At 40.5% G+C, this 27,332-nt stretch overlaps 1 protein-coding gene across 8 annotated transcripts in view; it reads right to left on the bottom strand.

Moving 5' to 3' along the window:
* The window catches only part of ADAM23 (ADAM metallopeptidase domain 23), an 889,186-nt gene that overhangs the window by 33,820 nt on the left and 828,034 nt on the right, over positions 1–27,332 (bottom strand). For 2 of the 8 annotated variants that reach the window (XM_073541897.1, XM_073541902.1), the window contains exon 25: positions 13,547–13,637. The exons of 3 other annotated variants lie outside the window; for them this stretch is intronic. In XM_073541897.1, coding sequence (XP_073397998.1) covers positions 13,547–13,637 — 91 coding nt within the window. Of the gene's footprint in view, positions 1–3,368; positions 3,460–13,546; positions 13,638–27,332 lie in introns of all 8 variants that reach the window. 3 more of the 8 variants (XM_073541896.1, XM_073541901.1, XM_073541898.1) reach the window with 2 other exon arrangements.

Raw genomic sequence — 27,332 nt, 5'->3', positions numbered from 1 at the left:
CTACAGCATTTCAGAGAAAAACATGCTTTAAGAGCCATCAGTTACCTAGCCACATGGGAGACTAGTTGGATAGGAGGATCCCCGTGCTATTCCCAACCCGCAGCGGGCGGGGAGAAGCATTGGGACCCTCCAGTCCAACTAGTGACCCATGTGGCAAGGTAACTGATGGCTCTTAAACCATGTTTTTTCTCTGAAACACTGTAGTATTTCAGCGTTAAACAAATATGGCTGAAATCATGTAGTCAGTGTCTGATACATGCTGCCCAGATATGATTGTTGCTTGCCATTATGTGTGACAGATTTATTATTATTGATACATAGTTTTGTGAGAAAATATTCCGAATAACCTGTGTTTTCATCATGTAAACTTCTACTCTTTATGATTTTGGGTCAAATGAGCGGTCCTAGCAGTGGCTGACAGCTTTCTGTGTATATGTGTGTTTACAGAGGTTACTGTCAATCACTGCTAGAGCCACCCACTGGACCCAAAATCACAGAAAGAACAGAGGATGAAATTAATAAATCACAGGTTTCATAGTCTTTTCTCACAAAACTACATATCAATCTGCTCATCTCACCCTGCTGTATAGCATGGTGCCTGCAGATTGGAAGACATTTTTATGGTGACAGGTTCATTTTAAATATAACACTTCTGTGTAGAGCTGTTTTTCCACTTTATATGCCACTACCTCCTGGAGGGTGAACAGAAGGGAGAACTATGGCTAAGTCACAATTCATAAAACTGGCTTATAGTTTATTTGCATTGGAAAACATGATCACTTCTCCACCAACTTTTCAAAAGTGGCAATATTGCCTTAGAACAGCAAAAAATTGCTAAACTTTATACAAAAGTTTCTGAGTGACATAGAGAACAAAAAACCTTCATTATGTCTTTTATTTCTGTCTGTGTGACATGAGAGGTGCCCAGGAACTTCTTTTATTGGACACAGGATCAGACATAGAAAATTCAATCTACTTTACCCAATAACAGCAGTGCTGCCAAAACTCACTTTTTATCTATGGCCCGGGTTCAGTAATTCATTTAAATATGCACTCGCCTTTTACAGCAAGGTAGTGAAATAATGTGACTGGATGGCTAATGATAACATCATGGACATATGGATTTCTTCTCACATTATTATAGACTCTTGAGCATAAAGTGAATGCGTGATATCCTTATGTGGTGACAGGAAATCTAGTAGATTAGAAGGGAAATCCAGCAGGACATTATTCTGGGTCAATACTGGCTAATATACCTTTTCATTATATTAAATATAAGGAGTTTTATAAAAGTGTACGATTTTTAGACAAGAGATTGGTAACATACTTGAAAGGCAATCTTTTCTGTGAAAATGTCTTAACATAATCACGTATTTCATTTGATGCCAACTACAATCTAAAAGCATTGATCGCTTACATTGCATTTAGGCATGTAGGGGTTAATTAAATCCACATCCATTTAATTTGTCTGTCAAAAAACTAATTGAGTTCTCAGTGTAAGTCTTTGAGATCCTCGTTCTGGCTCTCATAGACTTACACTGGAGTGAACCCGCAGGTCTGAAAGTGCTGGACACTAACCGGAGCGGTGCAGATAAAATCTGAAGATGGCGCCTGGCAAGTATGAAACCAGATACGGAAAAATTTGATTAGTAGCGTCTCTCAAGGGCAATGTACATTATGTGCTTGCCCTGTTTGACGATAATTTAGAGTTAAGCTATCTTTATGTCCTAAGTAATGGTTGTTATTACTAGTGTTGCTAGTATGTGTACAGTGGGGTTTTTACTGCAAACCACCACATTTATATCATGCGATGGATGGAGTGGAGTCCACAAATGTTCTGCACCTGTACAGGGTTCATCATGCTGAGAATATTGTTATACATGATAGAAAACAGTTGGTATATGGATTTCTCTCCTCTATAACGGAAGAAGTTTCAGACTATGTTGTTTAAAAAGTTGGCTATAAGGAACTTTGCTCAATAAAATCTGATAATTTTTGGGAGCTAATGAACCTTTTCTGGAGCTTCATGTCTACCTTGCGTCCAATTTCTTCTGCAGGCCAAAACTCTTCGGCCCCAATTCATTAAGACTGATGTCGTGTACATCAGTCTTAATGAATGGGACTGTTGGAGTAAAATGTACCCAATGCATTTAGAGGCATGTGCCACTTAAGGTATTAGGTCCTTCTTATAGCTGACAGTCAAACTGGACTACATTTCTGGCAAAATTCATGCTACTAAAGTGGCATAAATTGTTATGAAATATACTTGAAGGCATAGGCACATCCTGTCGATGCTCTACCCATATTGGCATCAAAATGTTTGTGCAACTTCAAAATTATGTAGAAATTTTGCCACCTCTGAAAGTGTTTTATGTCAGTAAGGCCTGTTTCACACTTCATTTTTTTGACGTCAGTCAAAATCCGCCAATTTAAAAAAACCCGGATCCGCCCAAAAAGGGGCGGATCCGTTTTTTTCCCCATAGACTTACATTACACTTACTCTCTCTCTCCTTTCCGGACCATGGTTCCTTTAAATGCTGACTCAAGCGGATCCATACACAATACAGATCCAGTGACGACTGTTTGCAGCGGATCCGTTTTTAACAGCTCTGGCGGATTTGGCCTTCTGTCAAGAAACGGAAATGTGAAACAGGCCTAAACTGTCAATAACAACTTTATGAATAGGGCTGTTTACGTGACATCCAGAAATGAGTCCAAATTAATTTACATAAAATGCAGGAAAGTTGATGTGGCATGCCTAAGGAGACACAGGGCAGGTTTACTAAAACCATCAAAATGTAATCTACTCTAGACAGTTTTAAAATGTGCCAAATGTATTACAGTTTAGGCTGTTTGATACAATTGGTGAATTTTTAGACTGTCTAGTGTAACACCATTAGTTCACTTACGTGGTCCAATAAACATCCTCCATTATGTCAGTAGTCATTTACAACTAATGATATTTTCAACATTTCTGGATATTTGATCAGTTGATTGTCCTTGAAAATTCAACAGTGAAATCTGGCTTTACAGGCCAACACTTTATGGCTGAGTATTCATTTGCATAAGTGGATAAAAGACAATAAAGTCATCCTCTTCTGTACATATCCTGAAGATTCACTGACTACATAAAATCATAAAAGTAACAAAATGGGGCTCAAACTCTATGAAGAAGTGCCCTAAAAATAATTCTATTTTTCAGCTATCTTGTCACCCAAGTAGCATTCATTTCTGTAGTCTTGTGGTTTAATTAACATTTTGTATTAGTGAAATACTAGAACCATGTAGCAGAAACTCAAATGTGATATACAGTAAGCAGAAAGAGTTATGGCATTGTCACTGAAGAGAAGACATGCGTTGTTCCTTACTTAAAGCCCCATCCAGTCCCCCCAAGGACAATAGCTGCTACCAGGATGGCACCAGCGATGGACCCTATTATAAGGTTGGTAGCACTAGGACCTGTGATAAAGGATTATGGGAAGAAAAACATAAGAACCAACCACAAAAGGCAAATCATTTTGTGTTCTAAGCTACGAAATACATACAGATTAATCTCTATTAATCTCTCTTTTTACCTCATCTAGTAAATGAGGATTTTTTTCATTCATTTGCTACACTGACCTCATTCCACTAAGCTTTTAACTGCTAACCATTTAACAGCACATTATTTTGCAATAAAATTGTTTAGGGGAATTTTATAAAATAAGGTTTAGTGTTTTAGTAATAGGGTATTTGAAGGGTAATACAATTTTGCTTTCTGCATTTGCTTTTTATTGTTTTTTTCTCATCTTTTACATATTTTCTTTGTCCAGGAGGTAGAGAACACATTATTAGTAAGAAATAGGATATCCATTAAGTAACATTTTTTTCAGCTCATGTAAAAGCTATGCATCTAAGTTGCAACAAATAAATTGCCCTATTTGTATAAATTCTGTTAATGCTATTTATACTTTAATAATTTTAACAAGGGTCTTCGGATCCATCGGACTCTCCTGGACATCAAAGCAATTTATTTGACATTTGCATTATCCATCAAACAATGATACGTAGTGAGCAAGCTAAAAAAAAAAAAAAAAGAGGTGATACGTGAGACCCTTCTGAGTAATTATCTTTAAACAGCATAGAGAACACTTGAAAACTGAAGGGTCCTTGAAATAATTATCTCATAGTCACACTTTGGCATTTCCATAACCTCGTCACTTTGTATTCACATCTATAACTCACAGCTTGCTTGTGCAGATCATTGTCAGATTTCTTATACAGACAGGTTTCATGCAGTACAAAATTTAGGTTAGTGGTTTCTCAAATGTAACATTCTATTTTCCCGTCTGTTAATGTAATTTAGTTAAACCCCTATACTGAGCCACAAATTCCATTAAATGCAGACATGTTAGATGTCCCATCTGAATCCATATTACACTAACATATATTACTCATACACTGATTTATTGTGAGAGCTCTACAAAAGGTTATTTGACTTTCTAGTAGAAATAGCAAAAAACACGAAGAAGTCTCTTTTTGATACCCCTTATATTTCTTGTGTGTCTTATGTGAAGGATGTAGACTTTCACAAGACAGAGTATGGAAGGGCCCTTAGCTTATTCTTTAAACCTTCAAACCAGAATCCCCCACAAAGCAGAAAGACAGTCTCCTGTGAGACCTCAAGTCCAGACTTAGGGGTACTTTGCACATAGCGAGATCGTTAGCGAGATCGCTGAAACGTCACAGGTTTTGTGATGCAACAGCAACCTCGTCAGCGATCTCGCTACGTGTGACACATAGCGGCGACGGACCCTCCGCTGCGATATCGCTGATCGTGCTCAAATGTCCTAGGCCATTTTTTGATCATTGGGGTCCCGCTGGCCAGCATGCATCACTGTTTGACAACGCCATAACAACGACGAGTGACCTCATTGGCGACTCAGAACTCAGGGACGCAGGCGTGAGTCGTCAGAATAGCTGCTGTGTGACAAGGTCCCAACGACCGCCAAGTTTGTTATACGGATCACCATATCGTTGCTGCATCGTTGAGTAGATCTGTCTGTTTGACAGTTTACTAGCGACCATGTAGCGACGTACCAGCGATCCTTACCAGGTCATATCATTAATTATAATATAGTAAACAATTGTGAGCTATCCCTTTGTATCTTCAACAGAACTGTTCTATAAATGAATAATTAGAATTTTCAAAATTAAACTTCATTTTTGGCTCAGCACAATGTACTTTACACTGTGATACATTTTCATTACTGCAGCCATTAAAATACAATAATATGTTGGAAACAGTAGAATTGAATACTCATAAGGCAAACATGCAAATAGGTGTTCAAACAACAGCAGGCTTTCTGTATCCACAGGAAAATTCTTATAGTACTTACCTGCTGATAACTCATTTGGTACAAACCATTATAACATCCACTAACAATAACAGTTCAGTGCTTGCAAAACACAATAATTAGCATTCAAACCTATAGTAGAATCTATGAAAATGATATTTAATATTGATATTTTTTGCTGCATCCCACTAACTTATTCCCCATATCAGACTCTACACAATGACAAAACACTATCACTACATCAACAACAGATTACAAAACTCAAACTACACAAAGATGTATCACACAGCATCTAGAAAGGCTACACAAAACAATAAATACCTTTAACATTTACTGCAAAGTGAATTCACATAAATACAGATTACACTAGATCAGGGCAACATGACTAATATATAACAGGATAGAAGACTGCATTAGCACATTAAACCAATCTTGTATGTGTAATCTGTAAATCGATGAAAGATTGGGCTTTTCTACCAAAACTAGATTTCTGATTAGTACTGAATTCACTGTAAATTCTAATAATTCTTGACATAGCAGTTAGTTTGGTCATTTCATTTGGCTGACAATAGAAACATTTATGTCTCCTTTACATGCACAAACTTGTTATCTAGCCATTATTTCTATGGCAAAGGGAACATGAGAAACTACAAAATACCCTAGTGCTGCTCATCTCACTGAAATGATACATAACAAGATTCAGATGTTAAATGATTCACAATAAATAGAGCCAGCCAACAAATATCTATCTTTCTGAACAACTTAAACAGGAACTATAGCTTCCCGGAAAATTTCATGAAATAGAGGGGAATGAAAATATAAAATCTTTGTATTTTGATTTTTGTTTCTCAACATTGAAATTGTCTTGACCATCCATTTGCCTAGCCCTTTTGTCATGATCCACTACCTTCTTGGAATTGACTTCAGACTGCGACCTAACTACACCTTTGTCGCACCCCTCTGTTCATGATATACACTCCTGACTTTTGATTGACCTCGGACCTCTTGACTACCCAGCCTCACGGCTTGTCTGTGAGTAGTGACTAGTGTTACATTACAATTGGCCTGTACGTTTGTCTTTTTCGCCATTATGGATTCTGTTCACACACTCTATGATTATGTGGCAAATTTAATAAAAGTAAACTATCAATTACAAACTATACAGGAGTGTCAGGAATTCGTGGGAATCCTGTGGATATTTAGTGAGGTACATCTCGGTATATTCACTTTCACAAGAGCATGGGGCGTTGAAGAGAAAAAACCCCAATGGTAAACAAGCCAGGGGACCTGGATGTGTGCACGTGCCTGGAGGAAGATGCAGCATCCCCCACTTGTCAGCTGATAATTGATAAAGGTCAATGTGGCTGAAACGTTTTGCCTTGACTGCATTAAAAAGTCAAAAAATTCATATTTAAGATGAGTGCCTAGTTTATTTTTATTACTTCATGGTGTGGGATCCTACTACGGCATCTTCCTTAGTAGTGCACACGGTTCTCTACTATGTGACGAATCTGACGCAGATGATTTATGATTTGGTTTAGGAATACCAGAGTCTTGAATCTTTGGAATATCAGCTGCAAGGTCAGATAATTAGTTTGATGGAAACCTTCCAAAGCACTCCACTGCTGGCAGTGGCTGTGATGTCAGAATTATCTGATGTGCAGTTGGTGTCTCCCGAACCTTTGGTGGTCCTTGCTGATAAATGTTCAGGTGAGAAAGATTAGCTTAGGATGTTCAGGAATAGCTGTAGGCTATTTTTTACATTACGACTCCAGTCATCAGAGAATGATTCCCAGCGGGTAGAAATAATCATGCCCCTACTGCGAGGGGGCATTTTCTTTGTCCCCCAAGACCCAGAACGTCATCTGTTGACTTTTTTTTGATGCCTTAGGGTTCATCTACGACTAAGCAGACAGAATATAGATGGTGGAAGCAAAAATCATGAACCTGAGATGGGTAGGTGCACTGCTGAGGACTACAATACAGAGTTTTGGCAATCATCCATTGAAGTTTTGTGGAATGACGCAGAGGTCTTTCCGATACTTAAGGATGCTCTGGCTCTACATACTCCACCCTGTTCCTTGGGGGAGGCCATAACTTAGGTCATTCAGTTGGATTGTAGGATTCAGGATAGGTGTGATGAGCGACAGGGGGTTTTGGTCTTTTCCCCCAAATTTGTCCACCTACCTGAGGTTTAACCGAAGGAAGTTGGTGCTGCCAGCTCATGAATCATTGATAGGAGATGAAGTTACAATCTCGAACTTTGCCTCTACTGTGGTTGTGCTGGGCATTTTCTCAAAGACTGTTCGATATGCCCTCACGCAAGCAAATTGTCAGGAAACATGTAAGTCTTTGTGATTGTTGAGATCACTCAGACTTCCAGGTATCTTTTTACTCCTTAGATAAAGTACTGCTGAAAGTGGAACTACATTTCCAAAACCGGTCATTATCAGCAGTTGCTTTCATTGATAGTGGGTCTGCTACCAACTTCATTGATTCAGGACTGCTCCTGAGATTAGAGACAGATAGGTTGGAACAACCCATTTAAATTGTTGCCATTGACAAGACACTGTTACTCAAGAACTAAGTCCAGCTGGTAACACTTAACCAGGGAACAGTTCAATCTGAGTCCATCTCCTGCTATGTTTTGGATACTTTGTATCACTGGATTGGTATTGGGGTTTCTATGGCTGAGTATTCACAATACTGTTACTGATTGTTGTCGGAAGGATATTAAGTACAGTACGTCCTAATTGTTGTAAGAGATGTCTGAGTTTTGTACAAATTTGCATTGCTAGTGTGGAGAATCTACCGGGGTACATGAAAGACTTCAGAGATGTGTTCTTGGAAAAAGAGGCAGAGATACTACACTGCCCATCGTCCTTATGATTGTGCAATTAATCTTGTCCCTAATGACAAATTGCCTAAAAGTCGCCTGTATAATTGATCAGGTCCTAAAGTACTGCCATGAAAGAATGTGTAAACAAAAGTTTATGAAAGGGTCATATCTGTCCTTCCTCCACGCCTGTAGCTGCTGAGTTTTCTTTGATGAAAAGAAAGACAGGGGTCTCCGGGCTTTACCTTGATTCTTGTGAATTAAACAAATTACGGTTAATAATACTTTAATACTTACCCACTTCCACTCATCCCCAACCTATATAATCAACATATTGGGGCTAAATGCTTTCCTAAACTTGATATTAGAGGGGTTTATAATTTGATATGCACTTGGAAGGGTAATGAGTGGAAAATAGAGTTTTTAACATCTGAGGGTCTTTTTGAAAATATTGTCATGTCTTTTGGGTTAAACAACGAATTAGCAATCTTTCAAGACTTTATGAAATACATTTTCTGATATTATTGGAAGGTTTATTGTGTTATATCTTGATAACACTAATTTTTTCACCTGATCAGGATTCTCACTATGAACATGTCCATTTTGTCTTACAATAGCTTAGGAAATTGTAACTGTTTGCTAAACTGGAGAAATATGCTTTTTCTGTTCAAGTCATATCGTTTCTTGGGATCATTGTATCTGATTAAGGTTTTAAGATGGATCCTGGGAAAGTGCAGGGTATAACTGATTGGGTTAAACCGTGTGACCCAAAAGAATTCTCTAGAATTCTCCAAGTATTATAGAAAATGTATTTTTTTTTTGCAGATTGTTAAACCTCTTACTAATCTCAAACTTAAAGTTTGGTGGCTGGATGCTATTAGAGCATTTAGTAAATTGAAAGTGTGTTTCATGTCCACTCCAGCTTTAATCCAACCCGAACTTCAGAGACTGTTTATTGTAGATGTAGATGCCTCAGAGGTTGGGGTAGGGGCTGTTTTGTCTAAAGGTCCCAAAACACTGGCCAATTCATTGCCATGTGCATTATTTTCTAGGAAATTTTCATCTACTAAGAAAAATTATGATACTAGGAATTGTCATCTGCTTACTGTCAAGTTACCTTTTGAAGAATGGAGACATTTTTTGGATGGAGCTATTCATCTTTTATGACGGATCATAGAAATTTAGGTTACATTGAACATGCTAAACATTACGCCCAAGACAGGCCAGATGGTCTTTATTTTTTTCTAAATTCAATTTTTCCATCACCTTCAGGCAGGGGTCCAAGAATGTTAAGGCAGATGCTTTTTCACGCAGCCTTAAATCGGTTTCTGCTCCAGAGCCTCCATCCTCCATTTTTCCTCAAGATATTTTGATATCTATGGTGGTATCCTCGTAGATGGAAGCAGAGATCCGTGAATTCCAGTCATTAGCTCCTTCCGCTACTCCAGGGTCCAAATTATTTGTGCCTGTGTAGCTAAGATTACGTTTGTTGCAGGAGTTTCATGATTCTGTCTTGAGTGATCATCCTGGGGTCACAGCTACACAGAAATCCATTGCTAGACTCTTTTGGCTGCCATCCATGCTTAATGATATTAAAAGATTTTGCTTCCACCTGTGATATTTGCACACGCGCTAAAGTATTAAATAACTGGCCGACAGGGGAATTGGATCGACTACCAATTCCAGAAAGATAGTGGCTTCATTTTTCCATGGATTTCATTACAGATTTGCCTTTGTTTGGAGTGAAGACTGTCATCTGGATGGTAGTTGAAAAATTCAGTAAACAGGCACATTTTGTTCCTTTATCAGGGATTGGGGTTCCTGAATGCCGTAAACCTTTCCAGGTTGCCTAGCAATCACGTGGTGAGATTGCATGGAATCCCTCTGAATATTATATCTGACAGGGAGGTGCAATTTATGTTCAAATTCTGGAGAGTGTTATGTAGGAAACTGGATTGATTTGTCATTTTCCTCTGCTTACCACCCTGAAACTAAAGGTCAGACAGAAAGGATAAATCAATTGTTGGAACAAATTTTAAGCTGTTTTTTTTATTGTAGCTCAGCAAGAGGACTGTTCCTCATTTCTTCCTACTGAGTTCGCCCTTAACGTTCAGGTCAATCAGCCCACTGGAACCGCGCCTTTTTTTGCAATTATGGTTTTCATCTCGACTTTGGTGAATTCTCTAGGATGGGTTCTGGGTGTCCTGGAATTGAGGTTGCCATATAGAAACTTGGGGATGTGTGGAGGGATTCCAGAGGAACATTGGACTGGCTCAGCTTCACCAAAAACGGAAGGCTGATAAACTTTTGGCACTTCCCATCCTCAAAGTACGTGATAAGGTTTGGTTCTGTCAAAAATATTAAGCTGAATGACCTGTCAGAGAATTTGGGTTGATTAAGACTTTTTCCAATGCTTTCAATCCTTAATGTGTTCCACATATTTCTGTTAAAGAAGTTTGTACCATTGGTGTTGTCTGTCTCATCTCCACCTCCTCTGGTTTCTGTCGATAGAGGTTTGGAGTACGAGGTACAGAGAATTGTGGATTCTCCTAGGGTCTGAAATTCTCTCCAATATATTATTCATTGGAGGGGATATGGACTAAAGGAGAGATCCTGGGTCCTAGCTCGTTCCGTGAATGTTGATTGTCTGGTCAGAGCCTTTCATTGTAGGTTTTCAGGGAAATATAAGGATCTGGAGGCCCCCTTTAGAAGAGAGGGTACTGTCACAATCCCGCCTATCAGAATATCTGGACTCAGTAAATGAAGGGGTGTGCTGAGCTGTCAGTATAGTGATGGACAGCTCAGCCATCCAATCAGGAGCTGGGGCGTGCTGAGCTCTCAGTGTCTTGAGTGACAGTTCAGACGTCCAGTCAGGACCAAGATATGTCGGGGCTTCCTCTTTGTATCTCCTGTTCGGGGTAACTGCCTGGTTTTTAGTTGGCTCTCTGCCTCAGATTTCTGTCAATTGTAGCCTTGCTTAAGTGGTGTGTGTAAGCTCTTTGTTGCTTGACCTTGGATTTGTCCTGACATTCCGTTAGCTCAGCCCTTTTATTGTGATCCACTACATGATTTCTGATTGACTGATTTACTTATTATATACAATGGGTGAATTAATATTCCTTTGAATTCTGTGGAAGAGCAAATCAACAATGATATAACAGTCCAAATTCTGCTAGATTTGAGCACAGGATGAAGTGAAAGTAAAACTTTTTTCCTGTAATACAGAGAAAAATTATCTGATTTGCCACTGATGTTTAACTGAGAAGTTTTAGAATTTCATTGATTGTCATTTAGTATATAAAACATATAAATATTACCTGAGGGCAAGTTCTTTTTAAGTGCAGGCTGGATTTTAAAAGTTTGGGATTTTTTTTTATAAAAACTGAAAGTTGAATGCATTGGTTGTGGAAAATGAGATAAATAATGTATCTGCACCTAGTCTATAAAGCTCCCTAGGCTGTAAAAAAAATAACCAGCTGTGAAATTTAAACAAAAAAATCTGGGAATAATTACGTGAGATTAAAGTATTCTCAAACTCATGAATCGTAGAACAAATATATTCAAATAGCCTTTTCAGAGAGGAAGAGTACTGGAACTGTAGAGTCACCTAATGGATGTATCAATTCTACATTATCGACCCTTTAATAAGCCTTGCCACTTGACTTAGGGTACCGTTACACCTAGAATGCACCAGCGATCCCAACCAGCGATATGACGCGGTCAGGATCGCTGGTGCATCGCTAGGTGGTCGCTAGTGAGCTGCCACATAGGCAGATCTCACCAGCGACATCGCTGGGGACGGGGATCGCTACTTACCTGTCAGACGCGGCGATCCTGCATCCTCCTGCCCGGCTCCACGCGTCGCTCGTCGGCGCCACAGGAAGCCCCAGCAGGAAGCTGACGACGAGGAATGGTCCAGGAGCTTCTTGCGCGATCAGCGATAACCAGCGGGGGAGCAGGTCGGAGGTAAGTATCACATGCAGCGATATCGCTAGCAATATCGCTGCAAAGTCACAAAAACGGTGACTTTACAGCGATATTGCTAGCGATATCGCAGTGTGTAACAGGGGCTTAAGGATAAGAAACCAAACCAGACACTCCATTTGCAGACACGTGTTTTGGGGTGTTTACCCCTCATCACTGCAAAACAGGAAATCTGATTTGGCGAGGTGAAAACAAATATAAACTCTTTTCTAATTAATTAAACATGCACACTTTAATGTGACCAACATAATATTTTCTTCACATTAGGAGTGTAAATGCCTTGAATGGCTTATAGAAGGTAGGCCACAAAGCAAGTCTAAGCAGGCACAGCAGCTAAAAGATACAAATCTGTAGTTGTCCAGGAGTTCCTTAGTATAGGTCATCAATAAATTATTAGAAAGGGTTTGACCCATGGGGACTGGGAACTACTGCGTCAAATCTACCTTTATTAGTCAACTTGGCAGAGAGCCATACATACACGTGCTACTGAGTATCTAGGGCGCTTTGTGTTGTTAAACACCAAATGGGCCATGACACTTTACCTATGTTTTTCTTATTGGCTCGAAACCCCATCAATCTTTTATCTGTCTAGCTCTAGCCTTTTGATAAGCCATTAATTGATACCCTAGACCAGTGTTCCCCAACTCCAGTCCTCAAGGCCCCCAACAGATCATGTTTTCAGGATTTCCTTTGTATTGCACAGGTGATGGAATTATCACCTGGACAATACTAAGGAAATCCTGAAAATATGACCTGTTGGGGGCCTTGAGGGCTGGAGTTGGGGAACTCTGTCCTAGACAACCTAATTAAGATGTAACAAAAAACAAAAGCTCTATGTATCTGACAAAGATAGATTACCAGAAAATTACATAAAATCAAGTGTGTTCTTTGTAAGAAATGTGCTGGGGAAAAACCCAAATTTCTAGAATAATCATGAAGTTGCCAGAATCTTATTGACATAACTTGTTGGTAAAGATTATGTGTTACCAACACCATGTTTCTGAAGCTGCAGTGTGGATTAACAGTTTTACATGAAGAAATATTTGTAATACCATAATATATGCATTTTACAATGGAAATCATTAAAACGGGTCATTGTTCCTACCATAGACATTTTAAAACAACATAAATAGACACATCCAGTTCTGATTGGTCTCAAGGAACAAAGATATAAATGAATATAATTATGCCCCACATTGTCCCAGACAGGAGAGGGTCAACACTGCATGAGCATTTCACATGACAAAGACACGGTCAAATCACATGACTGGTACGGTCATCACCACAGGACACAAAGCCAAAGGGACAAGTACACATAAGGCTCAGGCACACGCGTTACTTTTACCTCACACACTAGGCACCAGACATAAAACTTGGAAAAAATGCTTACTCTATTCCCCACCCTGTTCCTCCAAATATCACCCCCAGAGCCAGAATGGTCCCTGCCACTGCACCTATAAGTCTGTTAGTGGCCATGCTCACTGTTTGAAAGGGAAAAGGCAGATTATTTTCAAGAAATTAGTCACTCTTTCAAGAATATAAAAACAACTACAATCCTGCATCATGAACACAGTGTAATCCTACTACAAGTCTTACTAGAACAATTTTCTAAGCCACTTGTGAATATTGAAAGTTGTTCAATTTTTAGGCCTGAAAGGGAATCTGTCACTAGGTTTTTGCTACTCCATCTGAGAGCAGGAAGATGTAGGGACAGATATCCTGATTCCAGTGACGTGTCACAAACTGGGTTGCCTGCTGCAGTTTTGATAAAATCAGATTTATCTGCTACAGGTCTAGCAGTTCTCTGAATGTTGAGTCATGTATAACCCCGCCTACATCACAGATTGTCTGTGTATACACTGTGCATAGTCATGTAGTCATGGGGGGGCGAGGATACAAAGAGCTCATGAATATGAAGCACTACCTGGCAGCAGAATTACAAGTCTTCTAATGATGATCTCCTGCTGATAAATCAGTGATTTATCAGAACTGCAGCAGTAGAGGAATTGATACATCACTGGAATCAGTGTGTAGCTACATTATGCTTCTCTCAAAAACCAGGTGTCAGATTCACTTTAATTACACAAAGCACTTTTTGCATGCATTTTTTGCTAAAAGGTTTAATCTTTAACAGAGAAAAGTATAAAATAAAAGACTTAACCCTTTCGCGCCAGAGCCTGTTTTGGCCTTCGTGACCGGGCCAGTTTTTTCAATTCTGACCAGTGTCACTTTATGAGGTCATAACTCTAGAACGCTTCAATGGATCCTGCTGATTCTGACATTGTACTTCATGATAGTGGTAAAATTTCATTCATATAACTTGCGCTTATTTGTTAAAAAATTCAAAATTTGGAGAAAATTTAGAAAATTTAGCAATTTTCAAACTTTTAATTTTTATGCCCTTAAATCCGAGAGTCATATCGCACAAAATAGTTAATAAATAACATTTCCCACATGTCTACTTTACATCTGCACAATTATGGAAACATAATTGTTTTTTGTTAGGAAGTTATAAGGGTTAAAAGTTGACCAGCGATTTCTCATTTTTACAACAACATTTACAAAACCATTTTTATAGGGACGACCTCACATTTGAAGTGAGTTTGGGGGGTCAATATGACAGAAAATACCCAAAAGTGACCCCAAAAGTGACACCATTATAAAAACTGCACCCCTCAATGTGCTCAAAACCACATTCAAGAAGTTTATTAACCCTTCAGGTGCTTCACATGAATGAAAGGAATATGGAAGAAAAAATAAGCATTTAACTTTTTTTCACAAACATTTTACTTCAGAACCAATTTATTTTATTTTTACAAGTGTAAAAAGAGAAAATGAACCACAAAATTTTTTGTGCAATTTCTCCCGAATACGCCGATACCCTGTATGTGGGGCTAAACCACTATTTGGGCACACGGCAGAGCTCAGAAAGGAAGGAGTGTCGTTTGAGTTTTTCAATGCAGAATTGGCTGCAATTGAGATCGGACGCCATGTCGCATTTGGAGAGCCCCTGATGTACCTAAACAGTGGAAACCCCCCACAAATGACATCATTTTGGAAACTAGACCCCTTAATGAACTTATCTAGATGTGTGCTGAGCACTCTGAACCCCCAAGTGCTTCACAGAAGCTTATAACGTAGAGCCATGAAAATAAAAAAAATCATATTTTTTCCACAAAAATGATCTTTTTGCCCCCAAATTTTTATTTTCCCAAGGGTAACAGGAGAAATTAGACCCCAAAAGTTGTTGTCCAATTTGTCCTGAGTACACTGGTACTCCAGATGTGGGAGAAAACTACTGTTTGGGCTCACGGTGGGGTTCGGAAGAGAAGTAGTGACATTCTGGAATGCAGACTATGATGGAATGGTCTGTGAGCATCATATTGCGTTTGCAGAGACCCTAATGTGTCTAAACAGTAGAAACCCCCCCACAAGTGACCCCATTTTGGAAACTAAACCCCCCAAGGAACTTATCTCGATGTGTGGTGAGCACTTTGAACCCCCAAGTGTTTCACTAAAGTTTATAATGTAGAGCCGTGGGGCTCGGAAGGGAAGTAGTGACGTTCTGGAATGCAGACTTTGAAGGAATGGTCTGCGGGCATCATGTTGCATTTGCAGAGCCCCTAATGTGCCTAAACAGTGGAAAGCCCCAATTCTAATTCCAATCCTAACCCCAACACACCCCTAACCCTAATCCCAACCCTAACCATAACCACAAACCTAACACCAACACACCCCTAACCCTAATCCCAACCATAACCCTAACCCCAACACACCCCTAACCCTAATCCCAAAGCTAACCCTAGTCCTAACCCTAGCCCTAACCCTAGCCCTAACCCTAGCCCTGACCCAAGCCCTAACCCTAACCCTAGCCTGCGTACCTGCTTTTTTTTTTCTTTACTTTTTTGGACAAGATCGCTGCCTGGCACAGCTGTTGCCAGCAGCGCTTGTCACACTGTTTCTCCTCTGAACCTTGCGATCTGACTCATAGTAACGCCACTTCTCCTCTGATCTCGCGCTGACAGATCAGAGGAGAAGCAGCGTTACTGTGTGACAAGATCGCAGCCTACAGTTTGCGGGCTATAAAACATAAGCCTGTATTCTGCTGACAGATCTGCAGTATGAACACAGACAAGTCCAAGTGGAGCAGACAGTCACTTTCATTAGGGCACATTATGTGTATTTTACTTTCTTTTCATATTAAAATGTGTGAATTAAAGGGAATCTGTCAGCAAGTTTTTTCTATATAATCTAAAGACAGCACAAGATAGGGGCTGAGATTATTTCAGCACACAGCCTAATAAGTGACACATCACTGAAATGGAGATTATCACTGCCTGGACTACATTACATGTGAGCTCTGTTCCAACCACTCACCCTCCTAAGATTATCCAGCATTTAACTTCTAAAAACTAAATCATTTTATGTTCATGGTCTATAGCCGGCCATATGCATTAAATAGCTGTTAGCAGAACGATGCCTCGATCAATCGTTCACCTGACAGTCATCTCAAACGACTCTCACATAGAAAAGAGCACTCGTTCAGCTAAAGTCTCCTGTGTGCTGTATGAGAAAGCCACTGTTTGACATGTTGGCCAGCAGGTTATCTCTGGGAAAACAATGCAATCGGCAGGACATGCACGATCAACATCTCTCCCGACCATCAGTCGGCCAGTGCCAATATACACATTAGATCGTCGGCCAAACTCCTTGATATCGGCAGGTTTAGCCAACATTAGTCCCAATGTGTATAGGAGCCTGTAGGCTCTTATCTGCTGCTGGTATTTATTTTCTATTTTTCACTGCCTCAATACATGTAGAGTGGAAAGTTCATAATTTCTATACTTCTACATACACCAGGACACAAAGGACTATAAAGCATTTTAATGCCTTTCCCAACCTGACCAATTTTCGGTTTTGCTCTTCCATTTTTTTTCTCCCATCCTTCCAAGAGGCATCATTATTTTTCTGTCAATAAAGCTGGGCTTGATAATGGGATAGGTTGTAGTTTTGAATGACACCATTTACTTTGCCAAACAGAGTAATGTAAAACGTTAAATGGGGATAAAAAGTGGAACAAAAATCTGTAATTATTTTCTGGGTATTGTTTCTACAACATTCTTTGTGTGATGAAAATAAGACCCAGGGACTTGATTGTCCATGACAGTATGATTACACCGATACGAAATTAATATTTATTTTTTTAAAGGCATACGTTACTGCCTTTAAACAAATTCAGAATTTTATTTTAAAAAAAATTAGTTCTTGTTGCCATAACTTTTTTTTACTTTTAGAGCTTTATCTGGGCTTGCTCTTTGTAGGTAAGATGACATTTTGATAAATACAATTTTGAAGAACATAAGAGTTATTTAGTCAATATTTTCAATTTTTTGGGGGGTGAGATAACTAAAAAAAATCCAATTCTGGCATTTTTTTTCCATATTGTTCAAATAATTTTAAGAAAGATCTGACTTTGTAGCCAAGGTGAATGAAAATATGTTTAGTTTTTTTTTAACTTTCAGATTGGGAATAGGAGGGCTGAATTGAATGTTAATTTTTTTTTATTTTTCAGCGATTTTTTTTAGCCCCTCCTCCCCCCCTGTGAACTTAAATCTCGTTGGATTGTTTCCACTATGTATTGCACTACTTTAAAGTTTTCCACTTTCAGGAAAGTGGACCCCAAATGCTAAAAAAATGAAACAGAGTAAGTATTCACAATCTCTGGGTCCAGCACCAGCTCCCTGCTGATTCTCAGATGTAAGCGTTTTGTCTGCAGCTGTGATATCGTGTCGACATTGCCTATTACCACTGTAACCAATCATTGAACTTGGCAGTTTGCTTCATCGACCTTGGCACAGACAAATAAATTGACTACAAACCTAACAGCTAGTTCATACTGCCTGAATTACAGCAGCATTTCAGAGAAAAACATAGTTAAAAATGCAGACAGGGACAAGATGACTAGTCCAAAAAGGTATGTCCCCACCAGACTTTTCCTCCAGCTCATTTAGGGGTTTCTCTTCACCATAGAGATTATTCTGCGATCATCCACCACTGTTGTCTTCCGTGGGCGCCCAGGTCTTTTTGCATTGATGAGTTCACCAGTGCTTTCTTTCTTTCTCAGGATGTACCAAACTGTAGATTTTGCCACTCCTAATGTTGTAGCAATTTCTCGGATGGCTTTTTTCTGTTTTTGCAGCTTGAGGAAAGCTTGCTTCACCTGCATAGAGAGCTCCTTTGACCGCTTGTTTCCTTCACAGCAAAACCTTCCAAATGCAAGCACCACACCTCAAATCAACTCTAGGCCTTTTATCTGCTTAATTGAGAATGACATAATGAAGGGATTGCCCACACCTGTCCATGAAATAGCCTTGAAGTAAATTGTCCAATTACTTTTGGTCCCTTTAAAAACAGGGTGGCACATGTTAAGGAGCCGAAGCTCCTAAACCCTTCATCCAGTTTTAATGTGGATACCCTCAAATGAAAGCTGAAAGTCTGAACTTCAACTGCATCTGAATTGTTTTGTTTAAAATTCATTGTGGTAATGCCTAGAACCAAAATTATTATTATTGTCTCTGTCCAAATATATATGGATCTAACTATGCATCAACATTGTATGGAGAAAAGTATTGTGATAAATTATGGTCGCTTTTATGACATTCCATTCTAAAGCCATATGCATTAACTTGGTCAACAGCTTTGAGTCTTCTGTGAAGGCTTTCTACAAGACTTTAAGGGTTTGGAGGGTGTTTGCAGAAATTTTAGCCAATTCATTGTGAAGAGCATTTGTGAGGTCAGATGCTGATGTTGGACAATAAGAGCTGGCTCACAATCTTAGCTCTACTTCATCCAAAAAGAATTTAATGAGGGTAAGATGCTGGCTGTTAAGTTCCTTTACACTAAATTTACCCAATCATGCCATTATAGGTCTGGCTCTGTATACTGGGGCAGAGTCATGCTGGAACAGAAAATGGCCAAACTGTTTCTTCAAATATTAAAGCATACAATTTTTAAAAATGTTTTGATATGCCAAAGCACTTAGGTTTCTCATCACTGGATCTAAAGGGCATAGGCCATCCCCTGAAAAACAACTTCCACCAAACTTTCCAGTTGGCACAACACAGGCAGGTAATGTTCTTTGCGTACTCGTCAAACCCAGACTTGTCCATCAGACTGCCACATAAAGAAGTGTGATGTGTCACTCCAAAGAACACATTTCCACTACTCCATGCTTTGCAATACTCCATCTGACAGCTGGAATTTGTGCTTGCTAATGTAAGGTTTATATACAGCAACTTGGCTATGGAAGCCCGTGTTGTGAAAGTCCCGACTCATAGTTTTTGTGCTGTTGCAAATACCAAATCATGTTTGGAACTTTTATGAACTATGCGGCTCAGTACTCAGTGACCCAGCTCTGTACCTTTACATCAGTGTTCCCCAACTCCAGTCCTCAAGGCCCACCAACAGGTCATGTTTTCTGGATTTCCTAAGCACTGTCCAGGTGATGCAACTATCACCTCGGAAATACTAAGGAAATCCAGAAAACATGATCTGTTGGTGGGCCTTGAGGACTGGAGTTGGGGAACACTGCTTTACATGGTCTAACACTTTGTGGTTGGGTTGCTGTGATTACTAAATATTTGCAATACCAATCCCAGTTAATTGCAGAATATTTAGGACAGAACACATTTCATAAAATGACTTGTTGCGTTGGTGGCATCCTATTATAGTAAGACAGTAGAATGCAGTGAGTTCTTTAGAACAAGCTTTTGTTTCACAAATATTTGTAAGAGCAGGCTGAACAGCTAGGTATTTGATTTTGTACACCTGTGGAACCTGTGCCAATGAAAAAAACTGAATTCAACAATTAACTAGGTGCGCGCCAACACTTTTGGCAATATATGTCTACTCTGCAAGAATTTTTAGGTAAGTGTGGAAAAAATGCTGCAAAGTATGAATGCATTAAAAATATAAGTGTTATTAGATTATCAATTGAATTGCATAGCGAATATACAAAAAAATATCCCTGAGGCTGTGTTCACACATAGCGTTTTTTTCAAGGATTTGCCAAAAAATCCGCTCAAAAAACGCTTAAAATAAGCTTCCCATTCATTTCTATGCATTTTGCACTTTTTGTGCATATTGATACGTTTTTTACCGTGAAAAAAACGCTTTGTGGTAAAAAACGCAGCATGCTCATTAATTTCGCGGAAAATTCCACGTTTCTAGCTATTTTCTATGGGTCTGGAAACGTGCGGAAAAAAATGCATAAAAAACGCGCTTTTTTGCGCCAAAAACGTGCGGAAAAAAATGTGCGTTTTCTGGGAAGGGAGTCCGATTTTTATGCAGAAATTTCTGCATACGTGTGCACATAGCCTAAAACAGCATTAGTTCTTCTAGGTACTTGCAGAGCTTTTGAAGAAACTTTGCAGGTAGGTTGTTCCAAACATCTTGAAGAACTAACCACACATCTTCTGTCAATGTAGGCGGCTGCACATAGTTATGTCTTTTCATGTAATCCCAGAAGGACTCAAGGATGATGAGATAAGGGCCATGTGAGGGCTATATCATCACTTCCCGGACTCCTTGCTCCTTGTTGCTCTAAAATTCATTCTTAATGACATTGGCTGTATGTTTGGGGCTGTTGTCCTGCTGCAGAATATATTTAGAGTCAAACTGAAGCCTCACTGTTAATATTGCATGATGGATAAATATCTGCGTGTATTTATCAGCATTGAGGGCAACATTCATCTTGACCAGATACTCAACTTCATTTGCTGAAATGCAGCCCCAAACTTGCAAGGAACATCCCCCATGGTTGAATTCTAAGACCTCATTCAGAAATCAGTGATTTTTCACTTACGTTTAAAATGGTCTGAGTCTCATCAGTGTTTTTCATTGTATGTTTATCAGTATTTGGTTTATGTGTCAATCTTTACATTCAGCAATGATTGCCACTGATGAAAAAATTAAGTAAATTAAAAAGCTTCACCTATTCACTAGGGTAGGGTCACACGACTGTTTTCTCCACATTTGAGAAAAATGGTCCGATTATTCTGATCATGCTTTGAGCACAGTTTGATTAGAGTGGCATCAGTTTATCTCAGACTTTAAGAAATAAAAAAGTTCTCCACCTTCTCCATTTTGTCAGTTCAGGAAAATCAGACTGCACTAGGGTGTCATCTGAGTGCAATCCGATGTTTTTCACGGACCCATAAACTTGTATTGATGATTTTGATTTGACAATAAGATCAAAATCAGACATGTCTTGGATTCTTTTCCGCAGACCACATGGTCAATGGAAAAGATCATACGTTTGCATAGTCCCATGGAATATCATGGGTACGAGTGCCATCTGTGAAAACCACCATGAGAAAATCAGTCGTCTGCATGAGCCCTCACATTGTTAATCATGAGCAGCACACCAAACGCACAGTGATGCCACCCTTGGGCTGTCCGATTTTCACAGATATATAGACTTATATGGGTAATTTTGATCAGTGACTCCGATCACAATCCTCTCGGACATGTGAACAACTACACAGACTATAATGTGTACCATGTTCTATCAGTGATAACTACTGTACAGACAGAACAAATACTAGAAAAACAGGTGTCTGAATGAGGCCTTAGCGATCTTTGTCAAACCAGTCAAGAACAATGTTTACAGCGAGGCTGGGGTTATTATTTTGTTAAAAAAAGGCCACTGCTTTTGAGGAATGCTATTGCAATGAAGAGGAGTACTTGGTGTCAGGAACACCGCACTGTACTTGCTCACTGAGCCAGTGCGCATGTCCTGAGTACAAAAACTGTGCACAAAGATACCTGTGAAGCAACGCAGCATTGGTGACGATGCGTGCTCCAGACTGACAGGACGTGAAGCAAGTGACTGCTGAGGGCGTGGTCTAAACTCCAGAGAGCTAGGAGCTGAGGAAAACTCCTAAAAGGGTAACTATGGGACAATGTTACCAAGGGGCATAGACAGAGACGTAAACCAGATCAGGCCGGGGTCAAAGCATGAGATAGCACGACAGTACCAAAGGATTAGACAATACAGATAATCAGGACGAAGCAATAGATCAGTAAACCAGAACGGGCAATAGATGGTACAATAGGGGCAAACGGTAACGGAGTAACGATAGCCAAGCCAGGAGGTCAGAACCGGAGAAGACAATAGTACAAAAACGTGAGACAGACAACAAAGTGAGGGGACAGACCGGGTCATACACGGGAAGCAAACAAGCAATGCAGTATACACACACACACACCAGGGGGTCAGACACACAGCCAGAATAACAGTATAGCTGACACGGAATCCTAGTCTGGAGTGGGTATAAATACCCCTCCCAGATCCAAAGAGAGGCCAGCAAAAATTAACCCTGCAAGACCAGGACATTAACCATGTCCTAGACCATGACACTTGGTCTGCAAAGATGTCTAGGTAGGTGGTATGTGTTAAAGTACGTTCTCAAAGAATTACAGAGCATTTACAGATTTGCCTTCTCTCATGAAGCATCTTGGTGCTATCTTCTTCCCAGATAAATGATTCCCAAGCACCAGACTGGCCACATGATGATTTCATTGTGCCATTGTACTTTTCTGATGCTCATGTGCCCACTGAAGGTGTTTTTGAAAGCAGATACAACTTTACAGCTGGTGGTTGCATGATGTCACAGACCTGGCAGTGTATTAATCAGAGTTCAGTTTATCAGGGGTTAATCTGACTAGGGGCTCAGCAACAGCTTAAATGAGTTTTTGTTGTTTGATTGGTTCTTGTTATCTCTCCTCATGAACAGGTCTGATATGATATGGCCAAAGAAAGGGCGCCAAAATGTAAATTACAAATAGATCTACATTCCTGTCAGGACTGCTGAGCAGCTGAAGAATTCTTTAAGTTATCAGCTAGTGCTGTCAGTAAATCCTGTCATGGATGATTTGATCCAGCATCACTGGTCAGGGCCAGTGCTTACCTCAGAATTGCCTATAATACCTGTTGCCTTAACGGCCTGTGAGAAGAATGGCCACACTAGGAGAGAGGGTTACTCATTACAAACTATCTATGAGACGTCGGGCCCCGGGGAGGCGGCTGTCCTCTACTAGTGAGACCGTGAGTCCGTCCCAGCCTGGGAGAGGACAGTTGGGGCATACGCACAGGACAGGATCTCCCACAGCGCTCACCACGATTGGGTAACCGGAGGAGGTGAGAAGATTCCAGCTGTTCAGGAGGAGCATCTAAATATGTCAGACAACGTCCGCAAGCATCTGAACGGAGCGCAACTGGAGCAGCATGGGGAGTTCCTTTGCCGCCGGATGAATCAGGGCCATCGAACCACAGACCCAAAAGCTGGCCTTTTTCTTCCCTCCCTCAGATGTCTCCTGTGACAGAGGGCACAGCTAATCCAGATACATGGATAATGGTGAGCATTCTGTTACTTCTCTTAATGTTGAATTTGATTTGATGCAGCATTTAAAATATTTTATTTCCCAGTCTGTTTCTAAAGCTGTTAGTAATTTAGCTGCTGAGCAGACGGTGGTTGGCTCAGTTAGTAGTCAAGTTCCGAGTTGTCAGCCTGGGGTTTCAGAGGCCTGTATAAAGGGGACTCTGACTTGTGATATGTCCCCATTGGGGTTTCATCTTTCAGATGCAGAAAAGCAAAAAATAAGAGAAGGTTCATATGTGGATGTGTTCTCTTTGTTACCAGTGATCTGACAGGAAAGATGAGAAAGCTGATTATAGGAGCAATACTGCTTACAGGTAAATCGCCCAGTAATCTGGGTGGATTGGTTTTGGTATTTTATTAAACTGATTATTTAACTATTTTTTTATTCTAAGCAGGAATGCTGCTTACAGGTAAATCGCACAGTAATCTGGGTGGATTGGTTTTGGTATTTTATTAAACTGATTATTTAACTATTTTTTTATTCTAAGCAGGAATGCTGCTTACAGGTAAATCGCCCAGTAATCTGGGTGGATTGGTTTTGGTATTTTATTAAACTGATTATTTAACTATTTTTTTATTCTAAGCAGGAATGCTGCTTACAGGTAAATCGCACAGTAATCTGGGTGGATTGGTTTTGGTATTTTATTAAAACGATTGTTTACTGTATTTTTTGGATTAAAAGTAGGGATGAGGGAGTACTGAAGTATTCGGACTCACTATACTCGTACCGAGTATACCTTAATACTCGGGTATTCGGTACGAATAGCGAGTCCAATGATAGTCAATGGTAAATGAGAGTAATTGTTTGCTGGACCCTACAAAGTGGTCTGGGGGCTGAGGAAAAGGCAAAAAAATGTGTACATGTTAAAAAAAAGTATGCTGTAAACAAATGTATATAACATGAGGGCATCTGGTCAGGCGTTGCACAAGTGGTTTTACACCACTGCTTCACTAGAATGTACAAACACTATTTGAAGTCCTGTGATTTTTTGCCGGAAGAGCGGGACTCGTACGCCACTTACGCAGTGCCAGTGTTGTATCAGGAGTGTCGTAAGAGTGAGTGATGATGGAGGCGACCTTCTGACAGCTAAGTGTGTAAGTGGTGTAAGGAGAGCGATCTGCCCCAGGGGCTGTGTTATGGTTAACACAGGAAGAAGCCACCCATCATCATCATTACAAGGGATTCACAATCATAAAGCTTGGACTACTGTCCTTGCTGTACTACTGCCACTGCCCAATGTGTAGGAATAGACATAGTATCTTCAAAACATTAGCCCTAGGGGCTGTCTCATGGTTGATGCAGAAAGGAGGTCTCAAGAGAAAGATAATAATGAAAGTAGACTACTAGCATGGTAGTTCCAGTGCACAACGTGCAGGCATAGCCATAGTCTGTCCAAAAATTAGCCCAAGTGGCTGTATCATAGGTGATGAAGGAAGCAAGACAGGTCTGAAGGGCCAAACAATTATGATGAAGCTAGGACTACTAGCTAGAGGTGGCAGTGCCTAGTGTCCAGGCATAGCCATAGTCTCTCCAAAAATTAGCCCAAGGGGCTGTATCATAGTTGATGAAGGAAGCAAGACGGGTCTGAAGGGCCAAACAATTATGATGAAGCTAGGACTACTAGCATAGAGGTGGCAGTGCCTAGTGTCCAGGCATAGCCATAGTCTCTCCAAAAATTAGCCCAAGGGGCATGATACCATGGTTGATGAAGGAAGAAGGGTCTCATTCTCATTACAAGGGCCTCAGATGGGAAATATTAATTAACGTAACATTGTTTTTAGCTTATTGACCAGGAGGTACATGTGTCAGAAGCAGGTGTTGAAAACATGTGCAAAAGAAGAAAAGGGGCTTGTATGGGAAGGGATGGATGTGATCACCAATTTTAAAAAAAATGTGTTGGGTGACTTTAGGTAATTCAGCATAGGATGACGAGGCGTAGGAGGAGGAAGAGGGAAGACAGGACGTTAGAGTTGAGCGACTTTTGGTTTTTTAGGGTCGCGTTTCGTTTCGTGAAACCCGACTTTTCCAAAAGTCGGGTCGAGCAAGATTGTCCGATTATAGGGAAAAGTCGGGGTCGTCCCGAAACACGAAACCCAATGTAAGTCAATGGGGAATAAAAGTCGGCAGTGAGAGGAGGACAGGAAACACACCTACAGTGCCCATTTGAATGCCAAAAGCATCAATTCTTCTTTCTTAAGCTTGTCAACCTTAATTAACTTCATAATACAAGTTACGCACTGAAAAATGGGGGTTATTTGGCTACAAACTGTGGGGGGGGAGGGCTGGCTCCAGGTTTTCATGTGCCCTGGGCGAAAGAGCGACCCTTTAACACATACCACAACTCATCATGCTCCGATATGGCAGAGAAATAGCGGTATAGTCCAATGAAAAATACCTCACTTTTTACATCTCATGACGAGGCCCATCTATTTCTCCATACAGAATCATTGGTCCCATATAATGTTTGAAACAGTATATGATGAGCTCCAAATAAAGCAACAGTATATGTTGGTCCCCATGGATGAAGCTCCACTGTCTTATGGGCCCAAATAATGCTCCAAACATAATGGGCCCCATTTCTAATGCTCTAGTGTATAATGGGCCCTGTAAATGCTGCTCCAGTGTCTGATGTCCACCTTTGGAATGTTCCAGTGTATGGTGGGCCCCATCTATCATTCTCCAGAGTATAGTGCTCCCCAAAAATTGCTGTCCCAACATTGAAAACAATCAAATAAGTCTCCTCGCTAGGGAATCCCTGTACTTGTCTGGACAGGTGCTGTAGCTTGCTTAACAGCTCGCCAGCCGTTCTCACGCCCAGTATGGATTACACGTGATTGCACAAAGGTGAGAAAGGGTACCGTATCCCCAGATAACATGTATGGATAGCGTACACATTCAAAATATATGTCTCAGGAGGCAGGCTCAGACGGTGTTAGGCCCAGTATGGATTGCACGTGATTGCACAAAGGTTAGAAAGGGTACCGTATCCCTGGATAACATGTATGGATAGCGTACACATTCAAAATATATGTCTATACAGCATGAGGCAGGCTCAGACGGTGTTAGGCCCAGTATGGATTGCACGTGATTGCACAAAGGTTAGAAAGGGTACCGTATCACCGGATAACATGTATGGATAGCGTACACATTCAAAATATATGTCTCAGGAGGCAGGCTCAGACGGTGTCAGGCACAGTATGGATTTGACGGCCCAGATTACACAGCGGAGGAGCAGGGAGAGGTAAAGATTGCAAATGCTGGGGCCCTGCCCAAGCAAGGGGGGCCCACTCGTGGGCGTCGGTACTGGCACTGGGCCCCTCATAGTACAGCGGTGTGTCTGACGGCGGGTGTGCACCACCACCGTCAGAGACACTTGATTGCACTATGAGGGACCCTGTGCCAGTGCCCGCGCCCAAGAGTCGGCCTACCCACCTGTCCAGGGCAACGGCACTCGCACGGTGTCGTGCGGTAGGTGGTGACCCCGGCCATGGGGGGGAGGCAGCACAGTTAGGGAGTTTTAGAAAGTGGCATATGTTGATGTTGGACATTCAGCTGATGCAAAAGGCAAAATAGGTGAAGTACCAGGAAGAGGTGGACCAAAGCAAGCCATTTTTCTGTCACCCTATGTGTCATCAGGGGAAGGTGGGACAAAATCCTTGGAAACCCATGCGTGGTTCATTTTAATGAAGGTTAGATCATCCACATTTTGGGTTGACAGACGGGTCCTTTTTTCT

This window comes from Dendrobates tinctorius, unplaced genomic scaffold (genome assembly GCF_039654945.1).
Source record: "Dendrobates tinctorius isolate UK_male_01 unplaced genomic scaffold, ASM3965494v1 ptg000125l, whole genome shotgun sequence".
Lineage (NCBI taxonomy): Eukaryota > Metazoa > Chordata > Amphibia > Anura > Dendrobatidae > Dendrobates > Dendrobates tinctorius.
The sequence above is the reverse complement of the archived record's forward strand: the minus strand, read 5'-3'. Positions and strand labels throughout refer to the sequence as shown.